At 54.0% G+C, this 20,303-nt stretch overlaps 4 protein-coding genes across 4 annotated transcripts; 1 reads left to right on the top strand and 3 right to left on the bottom strand.

Annotated features, from left to right (window-relative positions):
- Window positions 1-145: 145 nt before the first annotated feature.
- B0H18DRAFT_1082642 (26S proteasome subunit P45) lies at window positions 146-3,617 on the top strand (the record flags this gene model as incomplete). The annotated part of the gene is made up of 13 exons (XM_048031562.1): window positions 146-159; window positions 294-319; window positions 369-406; window positions 456-537; window positions 595-892; window positions 943-1,111; window positions 1,164-1,340; window positions 1,370-1,539; window positions 1,591-1,917; window positions 1,989-2,022; window positions 2,249-2,640; window positions 2,699-2,986; window positions 3,044-3,617. 13 exons carry the CDS (start codon window positions 146-148, stop codon window positions 3,615-3,617), a joined length of 2,589 nt encoding a protein of 862 aa, XP_047898715.1.
- Window positions 3,618-3,704: 87 nt separating this feature from the next.
- Window positions 3,705-10,294, bottom strand: B0H18DRAFT_978658 (uncharacterized protein; the record flags this gene model as incomplete). Its single annotated transcript, XM_048044339.1, has 10 exons — window positions 9,934-10,294; window positions 9,435-9,863; window positions 6,889-9,381; window positions 5,747-6,839; window positions 5,338-5,699; window positions 5,061-5,288; window positions 4,932-5,010; window positions 4,650-4,883; window positions 4,115-4,593; window positions 3,705-3,761 (listed from the first exon to the last, which is right to left on the bottom strand). The coding sequence occupies exons 1-10, from the start codon at window positions 10,090-10,092 to the stop codon at window positions 3,705-3,707; spliced, it is 5,613 nt and encodes a 1,870-aa protein (XP_047898716.1). The 5' UTR covers window positions 10,093-10,294.
- B0H18DRAFT_978664 (phosphoglycerate mutase-like protein) lies at window positions 10,295-13,288 on the bottom strand. Its single transcript, XM_048044340.1, has 14 exons — window positions 12,518-13,288; window positions 12,347-12,440; window positions 12,266-12,288; window positions 12,184-12,213; window positions 12,086-12,132; window positions 11,991-12,037; window positions 11,833-11,932; window positions 11,749-11,777; window positions 11,533-11,701; window positions 11,413-11,483; window positions 11,143-11,360; window positions 10,965-11,090; window positions 10,542-10,900; window positions 10,295-10,482 (listed from the first exon to the last, which is right to left on the bottom strand). Exons 1-13 carry the CDS (start codon window positions 13,182-13,184, stop codon window positions 10,656-10,658), a joined length of 1,866 nt encoding a protein of 621 aa, XP_047898717.1. The 5' UTR covers window positions 13,185-13,288; the 3' UTR covers window positions 10,295-10,482; window positions 10,542-10,655.
- Window positions 13,289-13,558: 270 nt separating this feature from the next.
- Window positions 13,559-20,196, bottom strand: B0H18DRAFT_1114703 (uncharacterized protein; the record flags this gene model as incomplete). Its single annotated transcript, XM_048033155.1, has 26 exons — window positions 13,559-13,691; window positions 13,755-13,803; window positions 13,855-14,052; window positions 14,102-14,137; window positions 14,190-14,336; window positions 14,393-14,495; window positions 14,557-14,924; window positions 14,973-15,088; window positions 15,149-15,506; window positions 15,556-15,845; window positions 15,894-16,179; window positions 16,232-16,427; window positions 16,486-16,706; window positions 16,754-17,019; window positions 17,070-18,198; window positions 18,258-18,274; window positions 18,327-18,415; window positions 18,468-18,492; window positions 18,547-18,644; window positions 18,699-19,036; window positions 19,094-19,414; window positions 19,548-19,598; window positions 19,655-19,699; window positions 19,752-19,938; window positions 19,990-20,121; window positions 20,173-20,196. 26 exons carry the CDS (start codon window positions 20,194-20,196, stop codon window positions 13,559-13,561), a joined length of 5,223 nt encoding a protein of 1,740 aa, XP_047898718.1.
- Between the last annotated feature and the right edge of the window lie 107 nt (window positions 20,197-20,303).

Here is a 20,303-nt window from a genome sequence, read left to right on the forward strand (position 1 = left end):
CGTGAGAGCACCATCTATGGAAGGAGCGGAGATAGCACCCGTTATGCCCGGCGACGCGTCTGCGACTGACGCGTCCTTCGCATGACAAACGCCCTCGCTCTCTCTTCCTTGTCTCTGTACACTCACCAAGGCATACCTTTCTATCATGGCCCCGAAATCGTGAGTCACTGTATGGCTGAAAGTGATGCCTATTCTAAAGCTTCTTCCTAGTGATTGGGAGAAATGTGCGTAGCAGTAGGACGCGCCGCGAGACCATGCACTAACACTCTCGCAGGGGAGAAGAAGGCGGACAGCAAAGACGAGGAGAAGGAGATCAAAGGTACGCGCTCTCGCTATGCAGCATGCGTTCTCGCTCACATTCGCGGCAGCGCTGGATGATAGCGACATTCAAATCCTCAAGACATACGTACGCCGTGCGCTTCCTTGTGTGGACGCCAGACTTATCCGAAATGTAGGGACAAGGTCCGTATGCCTCAAGACTGAAGAAGATTGAGAATGAGATCAAGGATGTGCAGAAGCGCGTGAATGAGAAGTTGGGTACGTGTCCTTAAGTGCAATAGTCCACATACTGTGACTCAAGCCGCCGCCATGCAGGTATCAAGGAGTCTGATACCGGTCTTGCGTCTCCGAACCTATGGGATCTGCCTGTCGACCGGCAACGAATGGGCGAGGAGCACCCTCTGCAAGTCGCCCGCTGCACCAAGATTATCCCTGTCGACCCGGACGCGGCAGCAGCAGCGCGGGCCGTCAATCCTGCCGGAGCTACTCAGGGCCAGAAGGGTGCTGACGAGCAGGACAAATATGTGATCAATATCAAGCAGATTGCTAAGTTTGTCGTCGGCCTTGGCGAGCGTGTGGCACCAACAGATATTGAAGAGGGCATGCGAGTAGGGTGAGTGGTCACAGTAGCCCACTATTGGCTGTGCCTCACTCTATATTCAGTGTCGACCGGAACAAATATCAGATTCAGATTCCCCTACCTCCCAAGATCGATGCTTCGGTCACCATGATGCAGGTTGAAGAGAAGCCTGACGTGACTTACTCTGACGTCGGTGGTTGCAAGGAGCAAATTGAGAAGCTCCGAGAGGTTGTAGAGACGCCACTACTATCAGTGAGTGCGCTTAGCTTTCATCTTGAAATCAGCTTGACTAACAACATGCCAGCCCGAGCGTTTCGTCAACTTGGGTATCGACCCGCCGAAGGGTGTTCTTCTCTTTGGACCTCCTGGGACTGGAAAGACCCTTTGCGCCCGTGCTGTGGCCAATCGGACGGATGCTACTTTCATCCGAGTCATTGGCTCGGAATTAGTGCAGAAATACGTCGGCGAAGGTGCACGTATGGTGCGAGAGTTGTTCGAGATGGCGCGCAGCAAGAAGGCTTGCATCATCTTTTTGATGAAGTCGACGCCATAGGTGGTGCACGGTTCGACGACGGCGCGGGAGGCGATAACGAAGTCCAGCGGACGATGTTGGAGCTCATCAACCAACTGGATGGTTTCGACCCTCGTGGAAACATCAAGGTGTTGATGGCAACTAACCGGTGAGTATACCTCTGAGAGGCATCGTGAACAAAGTTCTGACAAGAATTCAGGCCTGACACACTGGACCCGGCCCTTCTCCGACCTGGTCGTCTCGACCGTCGAGTCGAGTTCTCGCTCCCAGATGTCGAGGGTCGCGCACACATCTTGCGAATCCATGCACGGAGTATGAGCTGCGAGCGAGACATTCGGTTCGACCTGATCGCACGACTGTGTCCGAACACGACGGGTGCAGAGCTGCGGTCGGTCGCGACGGAAGCGGGCATGTTTGCGATTCGTGCGCGGAGGAAGGTCGCGACTGAACGGGACTTCCTCGACGCAGTGGAGAAGGTGGTGCGACAAGGGACGAAGTTCTCGAGCACGTACGTATTCTCTGATTCGTATGTGAAGCTAGAGACTGATTCATTCTCTGCAGACCCTTGTACCAGGTGTATAACTAGTCGTTTCGTAGTAGTCACTTCGCATCGTTTGTCTCTATTTTCTATGTGCAGCATCTTCATTCTCTTGGACTCCGTCGCGATGCTACCGGTGTGACTGAGCTGGTTATGGAGGTCGCGAGTCATACATGCCAGTGAGTATGAGCGCCCACTTGCGGCTACCCACTCGGTCCCACCATGAGTTAGTACGATGCAGCGGCCACTACACTCTCCCGCCTTCCGCTCGGCCCAAGCAACGCACTTGCATTCTCGACTGCGGTCGTTAGCAACCCAGTCTCAAGGTCATGCAGAGCCGACATTTACGCCCGCTGAGCTTTCCCGGTCGATCGAAGAACATGCGAAACAGCCTCCCAGGCCGCTCACTCTGTCTACCCTGCTCTCCCTAGCTGACCCAGTCACACCAGACTCTGTGCTCAAGTCGGTTGGGTATGTGCTCACGGAGATTCCTCGTCGGCTGGCGAGGCGTGCGCGAGCCCTGGAGGACCTGCCGTTCATCGTGGGCATGAATCCGTTCGTCGCGCGCACCCTCGAGAGGTACCGCCAAAGCTTCCGCTTCTTATCCACCCATCCTGCGGTGGGCAGCTTGGAGAACAACAGACAGTTCACGGAGAAGCTGGAAGAGGTAGTGTCCAGCCATGCGAATGACATACCGACGATGGCGAAAGGGTGAGTCCTCTTGCATCCGGTTGCATACCGTTCAACACACCGCTTCATCTCTGCGTAGCTTCCAGGAATGTGCGCGGTACATGACCCCAGAACAAATCAGTACCTTCCTCGACGAAGCAATCAGCAGCCGTATTGCCGTCCGGCTCATCGCTGAGCAACACATCGCGCTGTCCCGCTCGCTGGAGGACGGAGAGATGGCGGCGGACCACCTCGGCATCGTGCACAAGTCGTGCTCGCCTCAGAGCATGATCCGCATGTGCGGGTCGTGGGTGAGCGACCTCTGCGAAGCGACGCTCGGTGCACATCCTGAGATCGTCATAGACGGGGAGGTGGACGCTACTTTCGCGTGAGTTCTGTTTTCGTGCCCCGTTTTCATTGACAGGCTTATGGAGATTCCGTGCAGCTACATCCCTGTCCACCTGGAGTACATCCTCACAGAGATCCTGAAGAATACCTTCCGCGCAACTGTCGAGCGACATGCCAAGCAGCATCCCATTGCCGCCTCAATACCTGCAGTCCTTATCACAATCTCGCCTCCACCTCCGTCCTGTCCTCCGCGCCAACGTTTCCTTTCCCTCCGCATCCGAGACCAGGGAGGCGGCGTCCCCCCAGCCTACCTTGCCCAAATCTTCTCCTACTCTTTTACGACCGCCGGCAGACAGGCGGCCTCACAAGGTGGCAGCTGGGAAGATGCGGGGCTCGGTGGTGGTCCCTATGCCGCGCAGCACATAGGTGGAGGCGCGGCTGTCGATGGTTCTGGCTCAATGGGTGGAGGCGGGCTCTTCACGGAGATGACAGGGCGTGGCTTGCAGATGGGGATGGGCACAATCGCTGGATTGGGGTACGGCTTGCCCATGAGTCGCTTATATGCGAGGTACTTCGGAGGTTCACTGAACTTTGTCTCCTTGGATGGGTGGGGGAGCGACGTATTTCTGAAACTGCGTTGTTTGGATGATGCTGGCGATGCAGAGATTTAATCGTCGCTACGTGTATTCTATCTGCAGACCTTTTTGCATGAGGCGAGATTGACAGTCTCATGGTATGCGCCCCAGCTGGAGTACTTGTCAGTCAAAGAGCGTCCACCCTAGTTGTAATCCAGCAATTGAGAACCGCTTGACTTTCTGGAAGTCAAGCACGATATATTGGAATGCAGAATGACTATGCGAGGATGAGTTGTGTAGTAACGATGAGGAGCGAATAACAACAACGGCGTAAGAAATCGTCATCAAACGAGCACTTCAGAGCGATGTGATAATAAGATACAGGAAACCTAGCGGGTATACAGCGAAGGGACCAGTCCAGCCTAAAAGTCGTCAGCGTGAGGATTAATGTATGCATTGTGGCGAGCTCTACTGGAGGGGCGACGAGTCCGGCAAGCCAAATAATAGGAGAGCCCCAAGGAAGATCACTTCGCAGTCTAAAGAGAGTGATTGGCATCACCACGTCCCGCCAGGTATCAATGCGAAAGACTTACCATGGTTCGACTGGAGTGATATGACGATATTGACTGCGCTTGCGATGTCCGATACGTCCTTGATGATGCGATACCAGCATGCAGAGAACCGGAATTATTAGGCGTGTTGGGGACAGTACCGGTGGTCCGTGTCGAACGGGCGGTGAGGGGCGTCGGCGCACTGATCATGGATTTCTTCGGAGTCTCCGTCACTTGCTTGCTGCCGCGACTGCTGGTAAAGCTTGCTGTTGAGGACAGCAACGCCCTTGCTGCTCCCGGGCTAGGGCTAGTGATCTTCGCTCTCCGACCTGCCGTAATGAACGGGTGACGCAAAGCAGCTTGCGGCTTGATCCTCCTCTCAGGGTCCCAGACTAGACATTTTGCAATGAAGTCCACGAAGGTCTCATCGTCGCAACGTAGTACCTGCGCCAAACTCTTCGTCCCGGGCCTTCTCCGACGACCTTTGGAGTTCACTACCGGACGAGGCGCACCAGATGTATCTAGACGATCATTCATGTAAGCTCTCTGTAAAACTTGGAATTTATGCAAGACTCACCAAAGAAGAGCCTTTTCCTCGAGCTACGGTTGATGAAGTCCTTGTCGGGTACACCAAGAACCTCCATGATACAGGACAGCTGTTCCTGTTCGTTCTCGCCAGGGAAGATAGGGAAGCCCGTGTACAACTCGGCCAGGATACAGCCCAAGCTCCACATATCGATAGCCATATGATAATTCATGCCGAGAATAACCTCTGGCGACCGGTAGAAACGACTTTGAATGTACGTGTATACTGGCGAAGAGTCAGCGACAGGAACGTGATGGACGTCACATCACTCACTCTTCTCATGCTCGAAGCAACTGCTGCCGAAGTCGATGACTTTGATAGCGCTTTTGGCAGGATGTTTCAACAACACATTCTGTGACTCGACATCAGCATAGTTCGTTCTTCAGACAACCATATCTTTACCTCGGGCTTCAGGTCGCAATGAACAATGTGGTGATGACGCATCAGGGACAAAGACTGGAGCATCTGACTGGTGAAGCGGCGAATCAGAGCAGTGGTGAAACCGACGAAGCCATTCGCCTTGATGAGCTCGTAGAGGTTGATGCTTAGCAGCTCCATGGCGATACATAGATGGTTTCGGAAGTAGAAATGTTCTGTCATCTTGATGACCTGATGCTTCTCCTCCTGATCCTGTAGGAACGGTCAGCCTCACGGAAAGCAGACCGAATTGCCTACGTACCCATTTGCGTAGACTGTCCAAGATTTTGATCTCCACAAGCGCTTGATGGTGGAATCGCTTCTTGTTACGAATGATCTTGATAGCCACCGATTCACCTGTGCAGTGGTCGCGACAATGCAGTACTTGTCCAAAGGATCCCTTGCCCAATGTGTCGATCACCTCATAGCGATACGCCAAGTGGTCGCGATTGACCACGAGATAATCGCCACGTTCGTCGTCGTAGCCATGATTGTTCGTCGAATTGTCGACAGTAGCAGGTTTCTTGTCGCTGTGTGCACCATAGTAGTAGACGGACGGATGATCCAATATCTCCCGCTTCTCGAAGTCCGAAAGGTACTGGGCCTGCGAGCTCTTGAGAAGGGCTGTACAGGCTGTGAGCGACGTTCACATGACGACATTAATAACATACCAGCCGGTGTCATAGCAGGTGTCGGCGCGATTGGCTCCGGGAACTTCAGCATAGCATCCAGGTCGTCCTGACTCGCTCCACTGGCAAGTTTCTTCGCATGCTGCCTCTTGATGTACTGAATCATCTCTTCATCACCTAGTAGCTCCTCCTCGTCGATAGAACTAGGTGCAGGAGAAGGCGTTGACAACGACTGCCTGCTCGACGACGGAGATGCCATGGCTTGCTGGATGCTATGCGTCGAAGAGGAGTTGGATGACCGAGACGTTGGCAGCGACATCTTGGGGCTGAGAAGCTTCAAGCCCTTGGAAGGCGACAGCGCAGAGAACCGATGCGAGGGACCTGATTCATTTTGCTGAGCTACCGAAGAGATGGATGCAACCGAGCCGGTGGACGACTTGCGAAGCCCTGCAAATGACATGGACTCACGGGTCTTGCGAGGTATCGTGCCGTTGGTTGTGGACGACGTTGGGGCGGACACCTGTCTAGGAACACGCGACGAAGTGGACGGAGATGCCCGGACAGAATGACGTTGCGCCGTAGCAGTTTTAGTACTTGCACCGTGCCCATTCTCGAGCACGCCGAATTCATTCATTGACTCGGCCGTAGCAGCGGGGGAACTTCCACGTGAACCCGAGACACCAGCGTTACCAACCAGAAGGCTTGCCCTGCGAGTAGCACCATTGCCTTTGAGGGTAGGAGAGTTCGTAGTCGACGACCGACTGGAAATGCGGGGTATCTTCGTAGGAGTTTCTTTCGTAAGGCTCGAGGTGGGGTTCAGAGACGATGGCGGCGGAGGCTCCTTCGGTTCCTTCATGACGTGGGAGTTGACACTACCGACGGAAGGAGAACCAGCGATAGTGGGTAACTGATTCCTACCACGAAGGGACGAGTCGGACTGCTTCTGCATGGAGCTGACGGTCTGCGAGGTAGCTCTTGACGACGCCAATCTTGAAGCTGCGGATGCACCGGACGAGGACGAGGACTTCAGGCTAGCAACACGTTGTGCAGTCGTCGCAGATAGCGCAGATATCTGCATCGGCGGTAGTGGCACGGGCTCTGTCTTCTTTGGCATCGGTTGAGCGGAGGACAGAGTCTAGTGATGCCCATGAGTACATATTACAGCAAAATCTCTGCAAGCTGACCTTTCCACGTTTCCTGCCCATGAGGACGGAAATCCTGCTCTCGCTTCGGTCTTTATCATCCTTCTTCTTCGTCTCCCTGTCGGAGTCCTTCGAAGTTGATGTGTCCTTGCCGCTCTTCGAGTCACTCTTTTCCCTGTCCGAGTGCAAACTCCTCCTTGAGCTAGAACCCTTAAGCAATGACGGAAGGCCCAAACTCAACACTGACGACTTCTTATGCGATGAGCTCGTAGTGGGGGACGTCAAGCTCGTATCATGTACGGGCGAGTGACTCCCCAGCAGATGCACGCGTGTTGACGCACTCCCGACACCGCTAGACGTTGGGGATGGAGGCGGAGGCATCGCGTTAGAAGGTGGCAACGTCATCGACTGCGACGAGGACCGACGGAAGAAAGGGATTGACGAAGGTGTGAGCCGCTTCGAAGAGGGGCCTCGCCGCAAGGAAGACGAAGGGCTGAGAGGCGCTTGTGTGGGTACATTGGTGCTGGCGCTAGAGGCAGTCTCCGACCGACTCGGCGCTGAGCGGTCCGGCGTCTGTGACGGTGCGCGTAAAGAGGCTCCAGCAACGGAGGGCGACAACGGGTCTCGAAGGGAACCATGAGCAGAGCCAACGGACGACATAGATGCCAATGAAGTCGCCGACGCCATGGCAGACTCCATAGGGGACCAGTCTTCCGCAGGCGCCTTCGACACCGGCGAACGTGCATGCTCCTTGGAGATAGACTTCCTGAGTTGGGCACCGAACGTCAGCGAGCGAGGACTGATGGGCAATCCAGGGGATTTAGGCGCAACCGATTCGTTCATAGACGAGATGGAGGGCGAGTTCGACAATTTCTTGCCCATGACATTGGAGAAGCTCCACTTCTTCGACGGCGTCTTCTGGATGCTGCTCGGAGTCGTGACAGACTTTTGGGCCTGGAGCGAGGCATGCTTCGAGGGAGTGGACGGGAACGACGGTACTTCGAGAGATGACTGGAACCTCATATCGCTCACCGTCTCCCGCTTGGACCTACTCGATCCTGGAACCTCGGGTGCCGGAGACACTACCGTCGAAGGAGTCTGAGGGGGCTGCTTGTAGTGAGAGATATCCTTTGGTAAAGGCGGCACAGGGGGCACGCGTTGCTCCTCGGACGAATCAGCGGCCCCAGCGAGCGAGGCGGCACGTTCTCGCACATACGTCGCTTCTGCACTATAGACAGACATTTCGCTGCTCGCGCTGTTGCGCTTAGTCTTGTTGGTCGATTGTCGGCCAGAGGTGGCGGAGACGGACGTAGCACTAGTACTGATGGACAACGTAGCGGAATCCCTGGAGCTCGTCGTGGGAGTGCTCGTGTATGTCCCTGAAGACGCAGAGCCACGCTTTGCACTGAAGCTAGAGCGCGTAAGGGAGTTCGACTTCTTGAGGGACGATTTCTCAGGCAACGGCGAGCTACTGTGCAACTCTTCGCCAGAGTGGAACGCGGCACCGTGGACTTCATTCTCACCGGAGAACTCTGTCGATGCGATACCAAGACCGACTGTTTGACGTTGTGACGCTACGTGCTCCGCTTTGGCTCTGTCCTTGTCCTTCGCAGCACTCATCCGTTTACTGCTTCGGCTACCCTCGATGCCTTCCCATTGACCAGAGCTACCGGCACCGGCTGGAGTACCCGGACGGCTCGAGCTTCCCAGCCGACTATGGGGACCGATACTAGATCTGGCACGAGCACTCCGGCCTGACAACCCATCAAGCTTCCGTAAAGCCTCCATTGTCGCCTGATCGTCCAAGTCCGACCACCCTTCTTGCGTGCCACGGAGGAGAGAATGAGCGACCATGTTAGCAGGGAGGTGAGAGGACGAGTCTTTCTCCTTCAACGGGTGATGGGACGGAGAAGTCGTCTTGCTACCGGTGCCTCCCTGCTTCAGGAACTGTTGAATGGAAGACGATGACGGTGACGGCGGAAGGTGTGAGAAGTCTGACGCGAGAACACGACGAGAGTGGTGAGCATCGCCGTGGCCTGAAGACGATGAGCTGGCCGATGTCTGCCTCTGGTGCTTGACGTTGATAGACAGGGTATCCCTTCGCCTCTCTTTCGCCTTCTCCTTGACTTGGGCTGCCGTGGCCGGCGGGACGCCGAGACTCTTGTGTCTACGGACTTTGTCCTTGTCCTTCGGGGTGTTCGATGACAATGTCGACTTCGCTACCAACGTGCCTGCATGATCCATCTCGAACTCGTCCGAGGTGCGCTTGCGTGGCCGATTGGTGGATGCCGAAAAAGCACTGGGTGGCGAAACATCATCGGACTTCATCGTGGAAGCAACCGGTTCAACCTCAGCTGAGGGAACAGTATCATCCAGTTCGTACTTCTCCTGAAGAGGCATGTATATCCCATCTGCATGCTTCCTATCGTCCAAGGGTAGAGGATGACGAGGATACAGGATCTCTTCGCCCCCGCTCTCGTCGGCCACGGAACGCCTGGAGCGCAACGGGCGCGAAATCGGCTGCACTTCACGGAGCTGAAGATATGGATGAGCTTCTAGTGAGCAGTACGACATAGTATGATATTCACCTCATCCTTCTCCTCCGGCTCACCATCAATTGCTTCGATAGTCCATGGACTGTCAGGCAAGTCTTGGTCCGGCTCGTCCACCATCACCTCGCCGTCTTCTACCAGCGAAGGTTCCTCTTCCGCTTCGTCTAACTGCTCGTCGATCTCAACCTCGTCACGGCGAGGACCCCGGGCCCATCTCGGGGTCGCCAACTCTCCCACCCCCACCAATCCCCGTCTGTCGATGGCAGCAGGATCTCTGCCAGGAGTGACTGGCTCGCGCGCGGGACGCATCTCTGGGGTCTTCGGAATCGAGTGCAGCACCGGTAGAGACGGGATGGGAGACTCGGATGGGCTCTGCACGCTGAAGTAATAGGGATCCAGTGACGAGGAGGCGGAAGGCGAGCGAGGGCCTTCGTTATCCGTCTCCAAGTGCTGGGCATCCGTCTTCTGATACGTGGAACGGGCTGCAGTGGAGAGTCAGCGGCGCGTCGGGTGGAGACGAGATTGTTGTCATTACCCGCTGCGCGTCTCTGCGATGATCTCGCTCGTATCGTACATCCCCGTCGGACACTGACTTGGGGTCGCCAACGTTCAGCGCCGGAGGCCTGTCTCTTCGTTTGGTGCGTCCTTTATCATGAGCTACTTGACCGATAGTCGGGGAGGGTGGGGCAGACATGAGATGGAGATGTTAACGAGTGAGCGAAGCAAATGAGAGACGGTGGCAGAGACAACGACAGAGGAGCCCAGACCGAGAAAATAGGTGTTACAGAGTTGGGGAAATAGAGCGGATAGCTTGAGGACGACGGTCGCGGTACCAGCTGGCCGTGGAGGTCAGATGGAGGACGCCCTTGCCTGTGTGCTTGACATTCCAGGGATCCCTCTCGCGTCGCCGCTGAACGTCCTCGTGTCGTTTAGTTGTGTTTGTTTGCCTGTGGCGCTTGTTGTCGGGCCTGCCGAGCTTCAGCGCTTCATCCACCGCCTACTCTAGCCGCTCGTTCGCGTACACATAAAACTCTGCGTGTCATTGTCAAAGACCGTTGGCGATTCTCGGCATGGATGTATAGGTATAACAAATGTGATTCTACCCTGTGAGACACAAAGTTCACGATACACAACGTCGAAGGTCCGAACGCGCGCATTCGCCATCCCACACACCAACGGGGTCGCGGACGTGAATGTGAACGAGCAGCCGGCGGCAGCTTTCGCGCCTCATGCCCTAATATCACTAGTCAGGGGATCTTATCGTGGAGGAGGCGATCCCGTCGTGGTGTTCCAGGCCGGGCCCTGTGGGACCTCCCAATCGCCATAGCAGCCCCACTCCCAATCCGTTTCCCGTATGATCTCCTTTTGACCCTGCACAAAAGTATCAACGGGACACATCCCGTCCTTCTGCTGCGGGCAACCCTTGATGCCCGTCAGCGGAACGACGCCGTCATTGATGATGATCCTAATCTGCGGATCAGGGATGGACGAGCATGACAGCACTGCATAGCCACCCGGCAGTTGTGAATTAGCCCGCATCCACTTCACAGAACTCGTCAGACGTACATTGGAACTGGATGTTTGTAGCGAAAGGCGCAAGACGAGAAGCCTTGAAGGACTGGTTCTCGGGTATGTGATCAGCAGGTAGAGGGCCATTCGCAGCAAGCGTCGTCAAGTTTAGCGCAGTGATGACTTTCCAAGATGCGAGTGAGCTAAGGAATCATATGCGCGTGCAACCACTCACCATGCAACACAACGACTTCATGAGTCGCATCAACGTACAAACTCTGGTTCAATGGGAATGTGAGTGGGTCGTCGGCCAATGTCGCGTTAGTCGATGTATTGTGCGTTTCGATAGGGCTGTGCGTAAGCCGAGCGACAAGCTCCTGGATGTAGCCAACACCCAGGACTCTGCTGAGCGGTGCCCCGAATGCTGAATCATACCAGAAGTACAAATCCATACTAGATCGGCGTCAGCTGCAGCTGTCCATGTACGCGGCATTATGTCGCTCACGCATAATCGAAGCCCTTCCATTCCTCCTCAGTGAACAGCTCGCAGAACCTGGAGTATCCGATAGCCACAGTCTGTGCTCGATGTGAGGCAGTGACTGTTCACCAAGGCATATGTACGAACCTCGTATGCACACAGCTGCTGCATCGTATAGACATCCTCAATGGTCAAGTCTACGCCCTCCAGCTGCGGCTGGAGACGAGAAAGGGCCTTCCGAAGATATATGGAGACCCACTGGGAGACGTACGGATGAGCTCGGTCTGCCTTCGCGGTAATGGCAGCATTCGGGCATCTTCAACAGGATGAGTATTCACATGTAGAAAGAGAAGTTGCGCTCACGTCTTATAGGGGGCGAGGGTGTTGTTGTACTGTAATTGTATAGATCAGCCAAAGACAGCCTGGTGCAAGCGAACAAAAACCTACGCCATTCTCCTCAACGGTGATACTTTGCTCGTATTGTCCATCGAGTGGATACCCAAAAAAGCCAATCGCGAAGTTGAGCGCGGATGCGAGCATACGATCCCTGCACGAAGTCCGCGTCGTTGATGAGTACGAGAAACGAGGAAGACTCTGACACATACTGGGACTCCGTACGGAAGACGGGTATCGTATTTGTCTCCGTGAAGTTCTACGCAACATGAGTTGTGGGATCCTACTAGTAAGGCAGACCACATACCTTCAACAGGAAGCCATACTTCATTCTCAAGGAGACGCCGAGATCGACTACGAGACACATTTGGTGTAAGATTCGACATGTCATAACTTAGTACTTACATAACTGCTGCCTCCCGAAGGGTGTCAATACTGCTCGGCGTCAGCGAACACAGTGAACAGAGGTGAACTGCTGGGTACTCACTCTCCTCGCCTAACTTGTATGTCCTACGCACATCATTCATAAGTCAATTGGCAAGCATAGTGGAGAAAGATTGGCACAGACCATTCATTCAAGAATCCCAAACTTCCGGTTGCATTCCAGCGGGAGGCGTACTTGTTAAGCTTGGCTGCGAAGTTGACTGGACCACCATAAGATGCTAATACGAATGCGTCATAAGCCCGCAAGCTAACAAAGACGAATGTGACTCAGAAGACGATATACGCGTGTACTCACCCCATCCAGTTGGATACCGAGCACCGTGACGGTGCAAGAAATGCAGTCCGGTCACCCTACACGTTTCCGGAGGCCCAGGAGTCGAATCCAAACCAAAAGCATCCTTGCCAACGCTGTACCAAGGTGACAAGTTGCCCCAATGCTTGAATAAGCTGAAATCGGTCTTGTTGGACTTCGACTTTGTGAATTCAGGCGACACAAGATGAGCTGCGCCGCTATGGATGGGATATGAAGGAGCGGTCGCTATAAGTGCCGGTTCCGCGCCTGTAGGAGTAGGCCCAGCGTAACCCACGTCCGTAGGAAACAGAGAGGGATACGCATTGGTTGGTGAAGAAGGAGGGAAGTGGTGAATCTCGGTAGAGCCGACGTAGGGAGGAGCGAGTGCATGTGCATCATCAGAAACAGGAGGTCGACCTCCAGTCACTAACCATTGGTGAGAGCCGGCGACGTACTGGAGAACACCGCATGTGAGGGCGCCCCCGAAGAAAGCTAATGCTAGGAGCCAGGGTGAATGGGCCGCAGTACACCTGGATGTTGTCGGCTTGCGCGGGGCCTCTGGCTGCTGTTCCGTCGCGACTGGGAGTGGGAGCAATGCCTCGCTCTCAGAATTGTCGTGAGAGTAGTACTTGTATTCTTCGGCACCGCTAGCCTCTTCGTGAGTGCTCATCCTGGCGTAACCACCGAATGGTGAGCCTGCTAGATGAGAGAGCTGTGCGAGGAGAATGCCTGTGTCCGCGCAACCTGTGGCGGAAACTCGAGGGACACGGCCCGGCGCCCCTTTGATTGAGAGCTGAATCCAAGTTGATCGACGCCGGCATGATGCATGACGAAGCGCTCGTCCACTGCTGGCCGTAGCATAGCGTAGCATTCAGATGGAATACATGTACATACTCGCAGACCTGCACTCCTTGAACTCCCTGTCAGTCTGATGCATAGCTAGTGCTCATATAATACAGCATTTATAAACCTGTCGTACAGCAAATCAGCCATCCAAATCCAGAATCATGTCATGCGATGCCACGCGTTATAGATACAACACAATCAAGTCCGAGAGGATAGGAGTGCAACGAAAGCTGGGAGAGATGCTTCAGAGATGGCTGAGAAGTAGAACTCGTGCTCCGAGTTGTGAGGTCCCACGATATTATGCGCTATCTCGTGCGCCAGCGTGAAGTACCTGAGGAACGAGATCATTGATTCATATGACTGTCTCCCAGATCGACACATAGAGGCCACTCACCAGGAGATGAAGGCCTCGGTCATGTTTCCTCGGTGCACATCTTTGTCATCTGTGGGACACGCTTAGCATCGTGTAACATTACAGCATAAGCGATACATACGCCAGGCCTCGAAATACCGCAGACTCAAGAACAGGCTTGCGTTGCGATTGAAAGCAATACGTTGCCCAGTCTCGTCAAGATAAAAGTGTATGCTGCTCCGAGGTAGTTTGTATACGTCTAGAAGCGGGAGGACGACGTAGATAAAGCGAGCAATCGTATCGCGCTTGGTGCTCATAACGGATGCTATGTTCGCAACATCTAGTGCGAATGTCAGCAAGACCGCAAAGACCTGAAAAGGTATACATACCTCGTGCAGCGTAGACCTTGAAGTCTTCCATGGTGCCTACGCAGACGTCGATGTCTCTGTTATCTTGCAGCGACGTTATATCACTCACCAATTACGGATAGGTTGAGGGACTCTCCTGTACCGTCGCAGTAACCCTGATTGAGTGCCTCCTTTACCATCTGCTGACTCTCCTGTGATTGTAGATGATCCCGCTTCTCCTCTTTACAAGCATTGATCGCCATATCGATGACAGAAGCTGGTAACAGAGTGGTTAACAGGACTTGGACCGTGCACCACAGCTCATCCACTCACCTATCCTATTCTTCGGTGTTACATATCCGGGAGGATTAGGTGTGGTGGACCGCCCTCCCATTGGCATTGGCGACGCAGTTCGGCTACCAGCCATAGACGTTGCCTACCGTACAAATGATAATGATTAGGTCTCGTGATGCCGTGTAGTGCAGGTACAAGCCCACCTCGCTGTCCCCGTCTCCGGCCCCAATTCGTCTAGCGTCCGACGATGGGCCTGCCATTTCAGAAGGCGAGCTACCAAAGTTAGAGAAGGCACTGTGCAGTCGTTTCCACGCGTCAGAGTGGCGAGCGTCCGACATTCGCTTCACCATGTCCAAGGCTTTGGTAGGTGCAGGTGCTGTCGTGGGCGGAGCATTTTGGGGCGGAAATGCACCGCCCGGTTGCGTCACAGTCTGCCCAGACAAGTCTGAGAGCGAGGATTTCTCGGAGCTGACGTCTTGATGCGACACGAGCGCTGTAGATTCGGTCTTCTTCCGCATGGCTTCTTCTTGAGCAGCTCTCTGGGCTTGTTGTTGCCTCAGAATTCGATCCACTGTGAAAATAATGAGATCGAGAACAAAGCAGTCAGAACCTCGCCCACCATTGTATCCGCGTCTCTTCAAAGACCGCAAGTCCGTAGACAAGATGGTCATGAACAGCAGGATATCGTTGGCTTTGGGCATGTCAAAGAGAACCCGGCACATGGAACTCGACACTCTGGAGGGAAGGATTGTCATTCTTTCCACGGGTTTACTCCCAGAAGCAAACAACACTCACTCGTACATGTCCACTTGGTTGTTGTAAGCCAACAGAAGCTCGATGGGTCCCATTTGGCTCCGCCGGGCAAGGGCAGACGACTCCTGAACTTGTGTTGCACGATTGGTCCCAAATTGTAACGTCTTCACGACCGTAAGTTTGCCATACATCTTGACGACGAAGTGCTTCTCATCATTGAGCCAGCTGTACTTGACACGGGGAGCGGCATGGGTATGTTCGTGCAGGAACAGAGGTAGACGTTCCAGAATAAGAGTTCGTACGTCTGCAGCTTTCGATGAATTGGGAATCTCAGTAGTCGACCGATGCTCTTGCTTCACCAAGGAGCTCAGGAGCTTGCTACCCAATTCCAGATAGAACGCTGCACAAACATTGACTTCTGCGCGACTTGCGGGCAGAACTACACACACCTTCGAGTAGGTCTTCTTGCGGCGCTGTAAACACCGAGTTCCCAAATAGCTGATACGAATTGGGGTCGTCCGCCACAACAATCTGACTCGCTGGCAGGAGATCGTACTCGTGTTCCCAGTCGTCTTCTTCCAGGTCAGCGAGGTCATCTGGTGTTTTGAGTTTCTCCGCCGGTTTTGGTTTCTTCACACGTCTCGAGCCTAGCAGTACCGACGATCGCTTGAGACGAGTCATCGTCGCCCCCGAGAAGAGCCGGTGATTAACCGCGATGTTGCGAAGTTCATTCAGGTAGCTGTCTCCTATGAGCACGGGGACACGTCTCAGCGGTACGGAAACCTACTTATCGCGACCACCCGCGAGTTCGTAGAACTTGCGCGGACTGTCCAGGATGATCTTGGCAATCTCCTCAACGGACGGCTCTTGCTTCGACCCACACGCCGATAAGAATTGATTCGCGCGAGAGCCGAAGTCGACGAAGGTGAATAACTTGGAATGTAATTGCGCCTCCGTTGTTCCGCGAAGGTAGCATTGTGATGGAGGCATCATCCGGGTCTGTTTCTCTCCTGGAGTCGTGACAGGCACAATAGCCATCTGAGCAAGGGTTTTCAACTGTGTCGGTGTGAATTCTAGAGAATGGGTTCAGTTCCAGGAGGGGAGATCTTATTGTGATGGACGTACCGGCTATCCTCCCAGCTAATACACCAAACCAGTCCCGAGCTACATTATCATTCGATGGAGGAGACTTCTGGAGTAGATTGACCAATGCCGCTGTAGGCGGATGTTCTCGAACCTTCAGCTTCGGCAACGCGTCCGCCTGGACACTGGGATCGATGATTGCGAACCCTAGAGCTGCCCATTCCGGAGACGCGTACACCTGTAGACACATACATTCGTCTTGCTATGATCTGCTTGTTTCAATGGAACGTGCTTACTTCTGACGGTTTTGCCATGTGCGGTTTGCGATCTTTGACAGCAGGTATGTATGCGATTTGCGAGAAGTTGTTGGGATCGTAATCTGAGTACTTCGTCGTGACGTTATCCAAGAAATACCTGAGCGCGGCAGTCCGTATTTTTTGGTCTTGACTAGCGGCAAGGCCGAGGAGAACAGGAAGGGAAGGGAACCTCTGTAATCCTAAACTGTACAAGAACTTCGCTGATGTATCGTCAGTACGACTCACTCATATACCGACCTGCGCGCACCTTCTTCTGAGTTTGCTCGCCACTTAGGATGTTGTCCCCAATCAATGATGGGTAGTCCAAGCTGTCTAAAGACGTCGGAAGGTTCGTACAGGGCGCTAGCTGCATAACGCGCACGCTTGCCATCATTTGCCTCTTCTGCCTCTTCTGCCTTAGTGAAGGCCGCCGTCGCGCGCAGCCGATCAAGCTCGAAGGGGGTCAAAGTAGATTGTACCGCGACCAGGTACTTCACTAGCTCAGCGATGGTCCAATCGCCAGTCTTGATCATCCTGGGCATTTCGTTGAGCTGAGGCACCATATAGATTCTTGTCAAACTTACCTGTTGAATATGATCTGTAGATCCACATGTTTCCGCACGCCAATGGCGGTGATAATCTTTTCTAGAGCACCTTTCACTAGCGTACCACTAGGCATGTGTACGATGGGCAAGTCCTTGAAAATATGGGCACTCTGAAAGTATGCCTCCTGCGGCAGCTTCATGCCTGCCGATGTAGGCACACACGTCTTGTCCCGTAGCAGCGTCACTACTTCCTCCTGGTTGCCCTTCGCCATGTTCGGCCACATCCGCGCGAGCACCTGGAAGACCCTCTCTGCCCACTGCGGAGACTTCGTGATGTCATGATCGACGTCGAGTCCAGACAAGCCAGTGATATGTCTCATCCAGTCAATGGTAGTGAATTCCCTCCAAGGGAAAGCAGTAGAGAGCTGGCTCGGATCCAGGTGTCTGCTGACAGTAACAGGGAGTAGGTGTGCTGGCAACGGTCCATCGGTGGGGATAGCACCCATAGTGCGAGTGTTGAGGAACGTTTGGATAGACGACATCGGGACGATGCGTTCGTGAGCTGTCCCCTTCTCGCCGACGCATAGCACCGCGGCATTCAACAGCTCAGTACGAATACGAGCGAGGTTCCGTGGCTCGCCCTGATTCTGGACGCCAACCCACCACTTGAAGCAGGCTATCATCTCACTCTCAGCGAGAGGACGAGCACGCAGTTCCTGCAGGACGTCCATGAACTCGATGTTCTTCACCATCCCACGGTCCTGCAACGCATCAATCATCCGTTTGGCACCAGAAAGGACTTCGTCGGGGATGACAGGCAGCTCCTTCACGAACTCCGAGAAGGCCGCGTCAGGGATACGCACGTCCGTTGCGTTGCGGACACCCGTCGTAGAGATGAGAGAGAAGGATTGACGAGGTCCACCACACAAGAAGAAGGCAGATTCCATCTTCTGCGAGACCTCTGCGAGAGGCGTCGACGGGTGGAAGGTGAAGAACTTCATGGCATGCAATGCTCTCGCGCGCAGCCACGCCGTCAGTTCTTCATCGGGCTTTGCGGAAGGTGTCTGCCCCATGGCTCCGGCCCAGAGTTGGCGGATCTGGTCCATCTCGAGTTCGTAACCAGCACGAGCGAGGAAGCCTCCCACATACAATAGCTCTTCGTTCCATACTGAGTGCCAATGAAGATCAAGCTCGCCACATACACAAAGCAGGTTGACGTGGACATACCGGACACTGTTCGGTCCCTGCGAACAACTGCTATCAGAGATGCACTTCAGCGGCTCATGTCCTACTCACATCAGATCTATCGATTCTCGTTCGACAGTGGGGATAAATCTGGCCGCCATATGACCCGCAATACCAGTTGTTTGGCTGGTCGCATGTCCCTTCACGACAAGGTATCAGTTCACACTCGAAGCCCCAGGAAGTATATCATACGATGAAGATTCTTGCTGAACCACTCCTGAGAGACTTTGTGAGCAACCATCTCATATTTATGCCGTTTGCAAAAACCTACCCTTCAATGTCAGCACGGAGTCCCTGGAATACACTTCCAGTCTTCTCTGGCTGTTTCTCGTCGTCCTTTCGACTAGCATCGTACTCGTCCTTTCCGGTCTACATGATCAAAGGAAGTTAGGCGAGTAGTATGACGAAAGTGCAAATACTGACGTAGATCAAGTTCAGGTTCATGTTGGCAGGTGGGTTCTTCTTAGTCGAGCGATGGAGCTCCGACCTTAACTTCTGATCTAGCTTGACCGACACATCCGCAGAGAATATCGAGAGCATGACACTCGTCTCCGTGACAGTGTCGGGTCGATCTGCTCCACAGCGGAGGCGGAACAGGGGTAGATGCTCGTTGAGGTGTATGCGTTCCTGATATTGTGGAGAACAGGGACGTAAAGAAGCCACTGGATTTTGCTGCAGCTGCAGCTGCAGGCTTCGGGGGTGCAGCCTTTTCACTCCCTGCCAGATATACCCACCGAATAAGGTCGGCTTGATAAACAGTGCTGTGAGCAGAGACAAATCAGTCTATTTGCAAACGAGCGAGCACAGTCATTGACTACTGACGCGTCGTGTTGATGTCCCGAACTGCATGATGCCCTTCGGACTTGTACTTTTCAAGCCCTTCGGCACGCCAACAGACTTCGTGATCCCGGGCTGCTTCGTCAACCTCGAGATACGCGTGTCGTCAAGATACACGCTGACGTCGGAGAGCTGTTTCATGAAAGTGATTGAAGATGCCAGGAAACGGGTGAGATCGAACGCTTTCGGAATTGACGCAGGTTCACGAAGAGTCATCTCGAATGTTGTCCAACTATCGTTCACGTTCCCTGTATCCGGGAGTTTACCTCGTCTGACGAAGAGCTGCACTAAGCCGTCAATGACTGCCCATCGGTCGAATGTCAGATCCAGTTACCTGGTCCTTCCGTCTTTCCAGTAGAAATGCATCCATTGTCCTGTGATATTAGTGCAGTGCAAATTAACGAGGAGCGTGGTTCCGACGACTGTAGCACTTACCTCCTGAAGTCACAAACGGCTCCTCCGTGACGGAGAATAAACTGTAGAAGCCTGGAGGCAGACCGCATGAGGTAATGCCTGACTAAGTACAGAAGTTAGATACACACCTACTCCAAAAGCACCGATCTTCTCTTCGTCGGGATTACCCTCGGCTGCGAAGTGTTCGCATCAAAGAACGACAGCAACAACTTGTAAGGCACATACCGATCTTCTTTAGACGATTCCAGTCCTCGTCTCTGAAATCCACGCCGTCGTTCTTGAACGTCCACTGATGTACCAGGCTAGCCTTCCGGTCCAGAGCCTGCTGGTCAAGCGGAGGTGGGGGTGCTTCTTCCGTGCCGTTCGCCTTCTTGCTATCTAGGTATGCCTTCGTTTCGAACCGTATCTCTACCTTCTCGCCCCCGCATCATCGGAGTTCTGCAGGAGCTCCCGGAACACTGACAAAGTCTAAGATGAAGGCAGCCGGTACAGCTAGCATGAACGAACCTGTGAACTCAGCGGAGTACCGCGCAAGGACTTTGTCAATCAGGGCACGTTGGTTGACCTCAACTGACTCGTCATAACCGCTCTCCCACTGTACGGAGTTCATCAGAACGGAAGCTTGGCCTAACACATGTATACTCACCAGTGCATCTCTAGCATGTGCCATCTCTCAATCCGGGTCTCACTGGCAGGCAGTCTTCGCGTGGCAGTATTCAGGGTATCTGCCGCCAAAAGACCGCGGTCGTGGTCTCGCCTGTCTGAAGCAAGTAGTAC

This window comes from Fomitopsis serialis, assembly GCF_022376445.1.
Source record: "Fomitopsis serialis strain Sig1Antser10 chromosome Unknown B0H18scaffold_5, whole genome shotgun sequence".
Taxonomy (NCBI): Eukaryota; Fungi; Basidiomycota; class Agaricomycetes; order Polyporales; family Fomitopsidaceae; genus Fomitopsis; species Fomitopsis serialis.

Coding starts and splice junctions, on each gene's coding strand:
- B0H18DRAFT_978664 (XM_048044340.1), bottom strand. CDS start 13,184: ATGAGCACTCACGAAGAGGCTAGCGGTGCCGAAGAATACAAGTACTAC. Junction 12,289..12,346: donor TTGGGATTCTTGAATGAATG/GTCTGTGCCAAT, acceptor TGATGTGCGTAG/GACATACAAGTTAGGCGAGG. Junction 12,038..12,085: donor AGTATGGCTTCCTGTTGAAG/GTATGTGGTCTG, acceptor CATGTTGCGTAG/AACTTCACGGAGACAAATAC.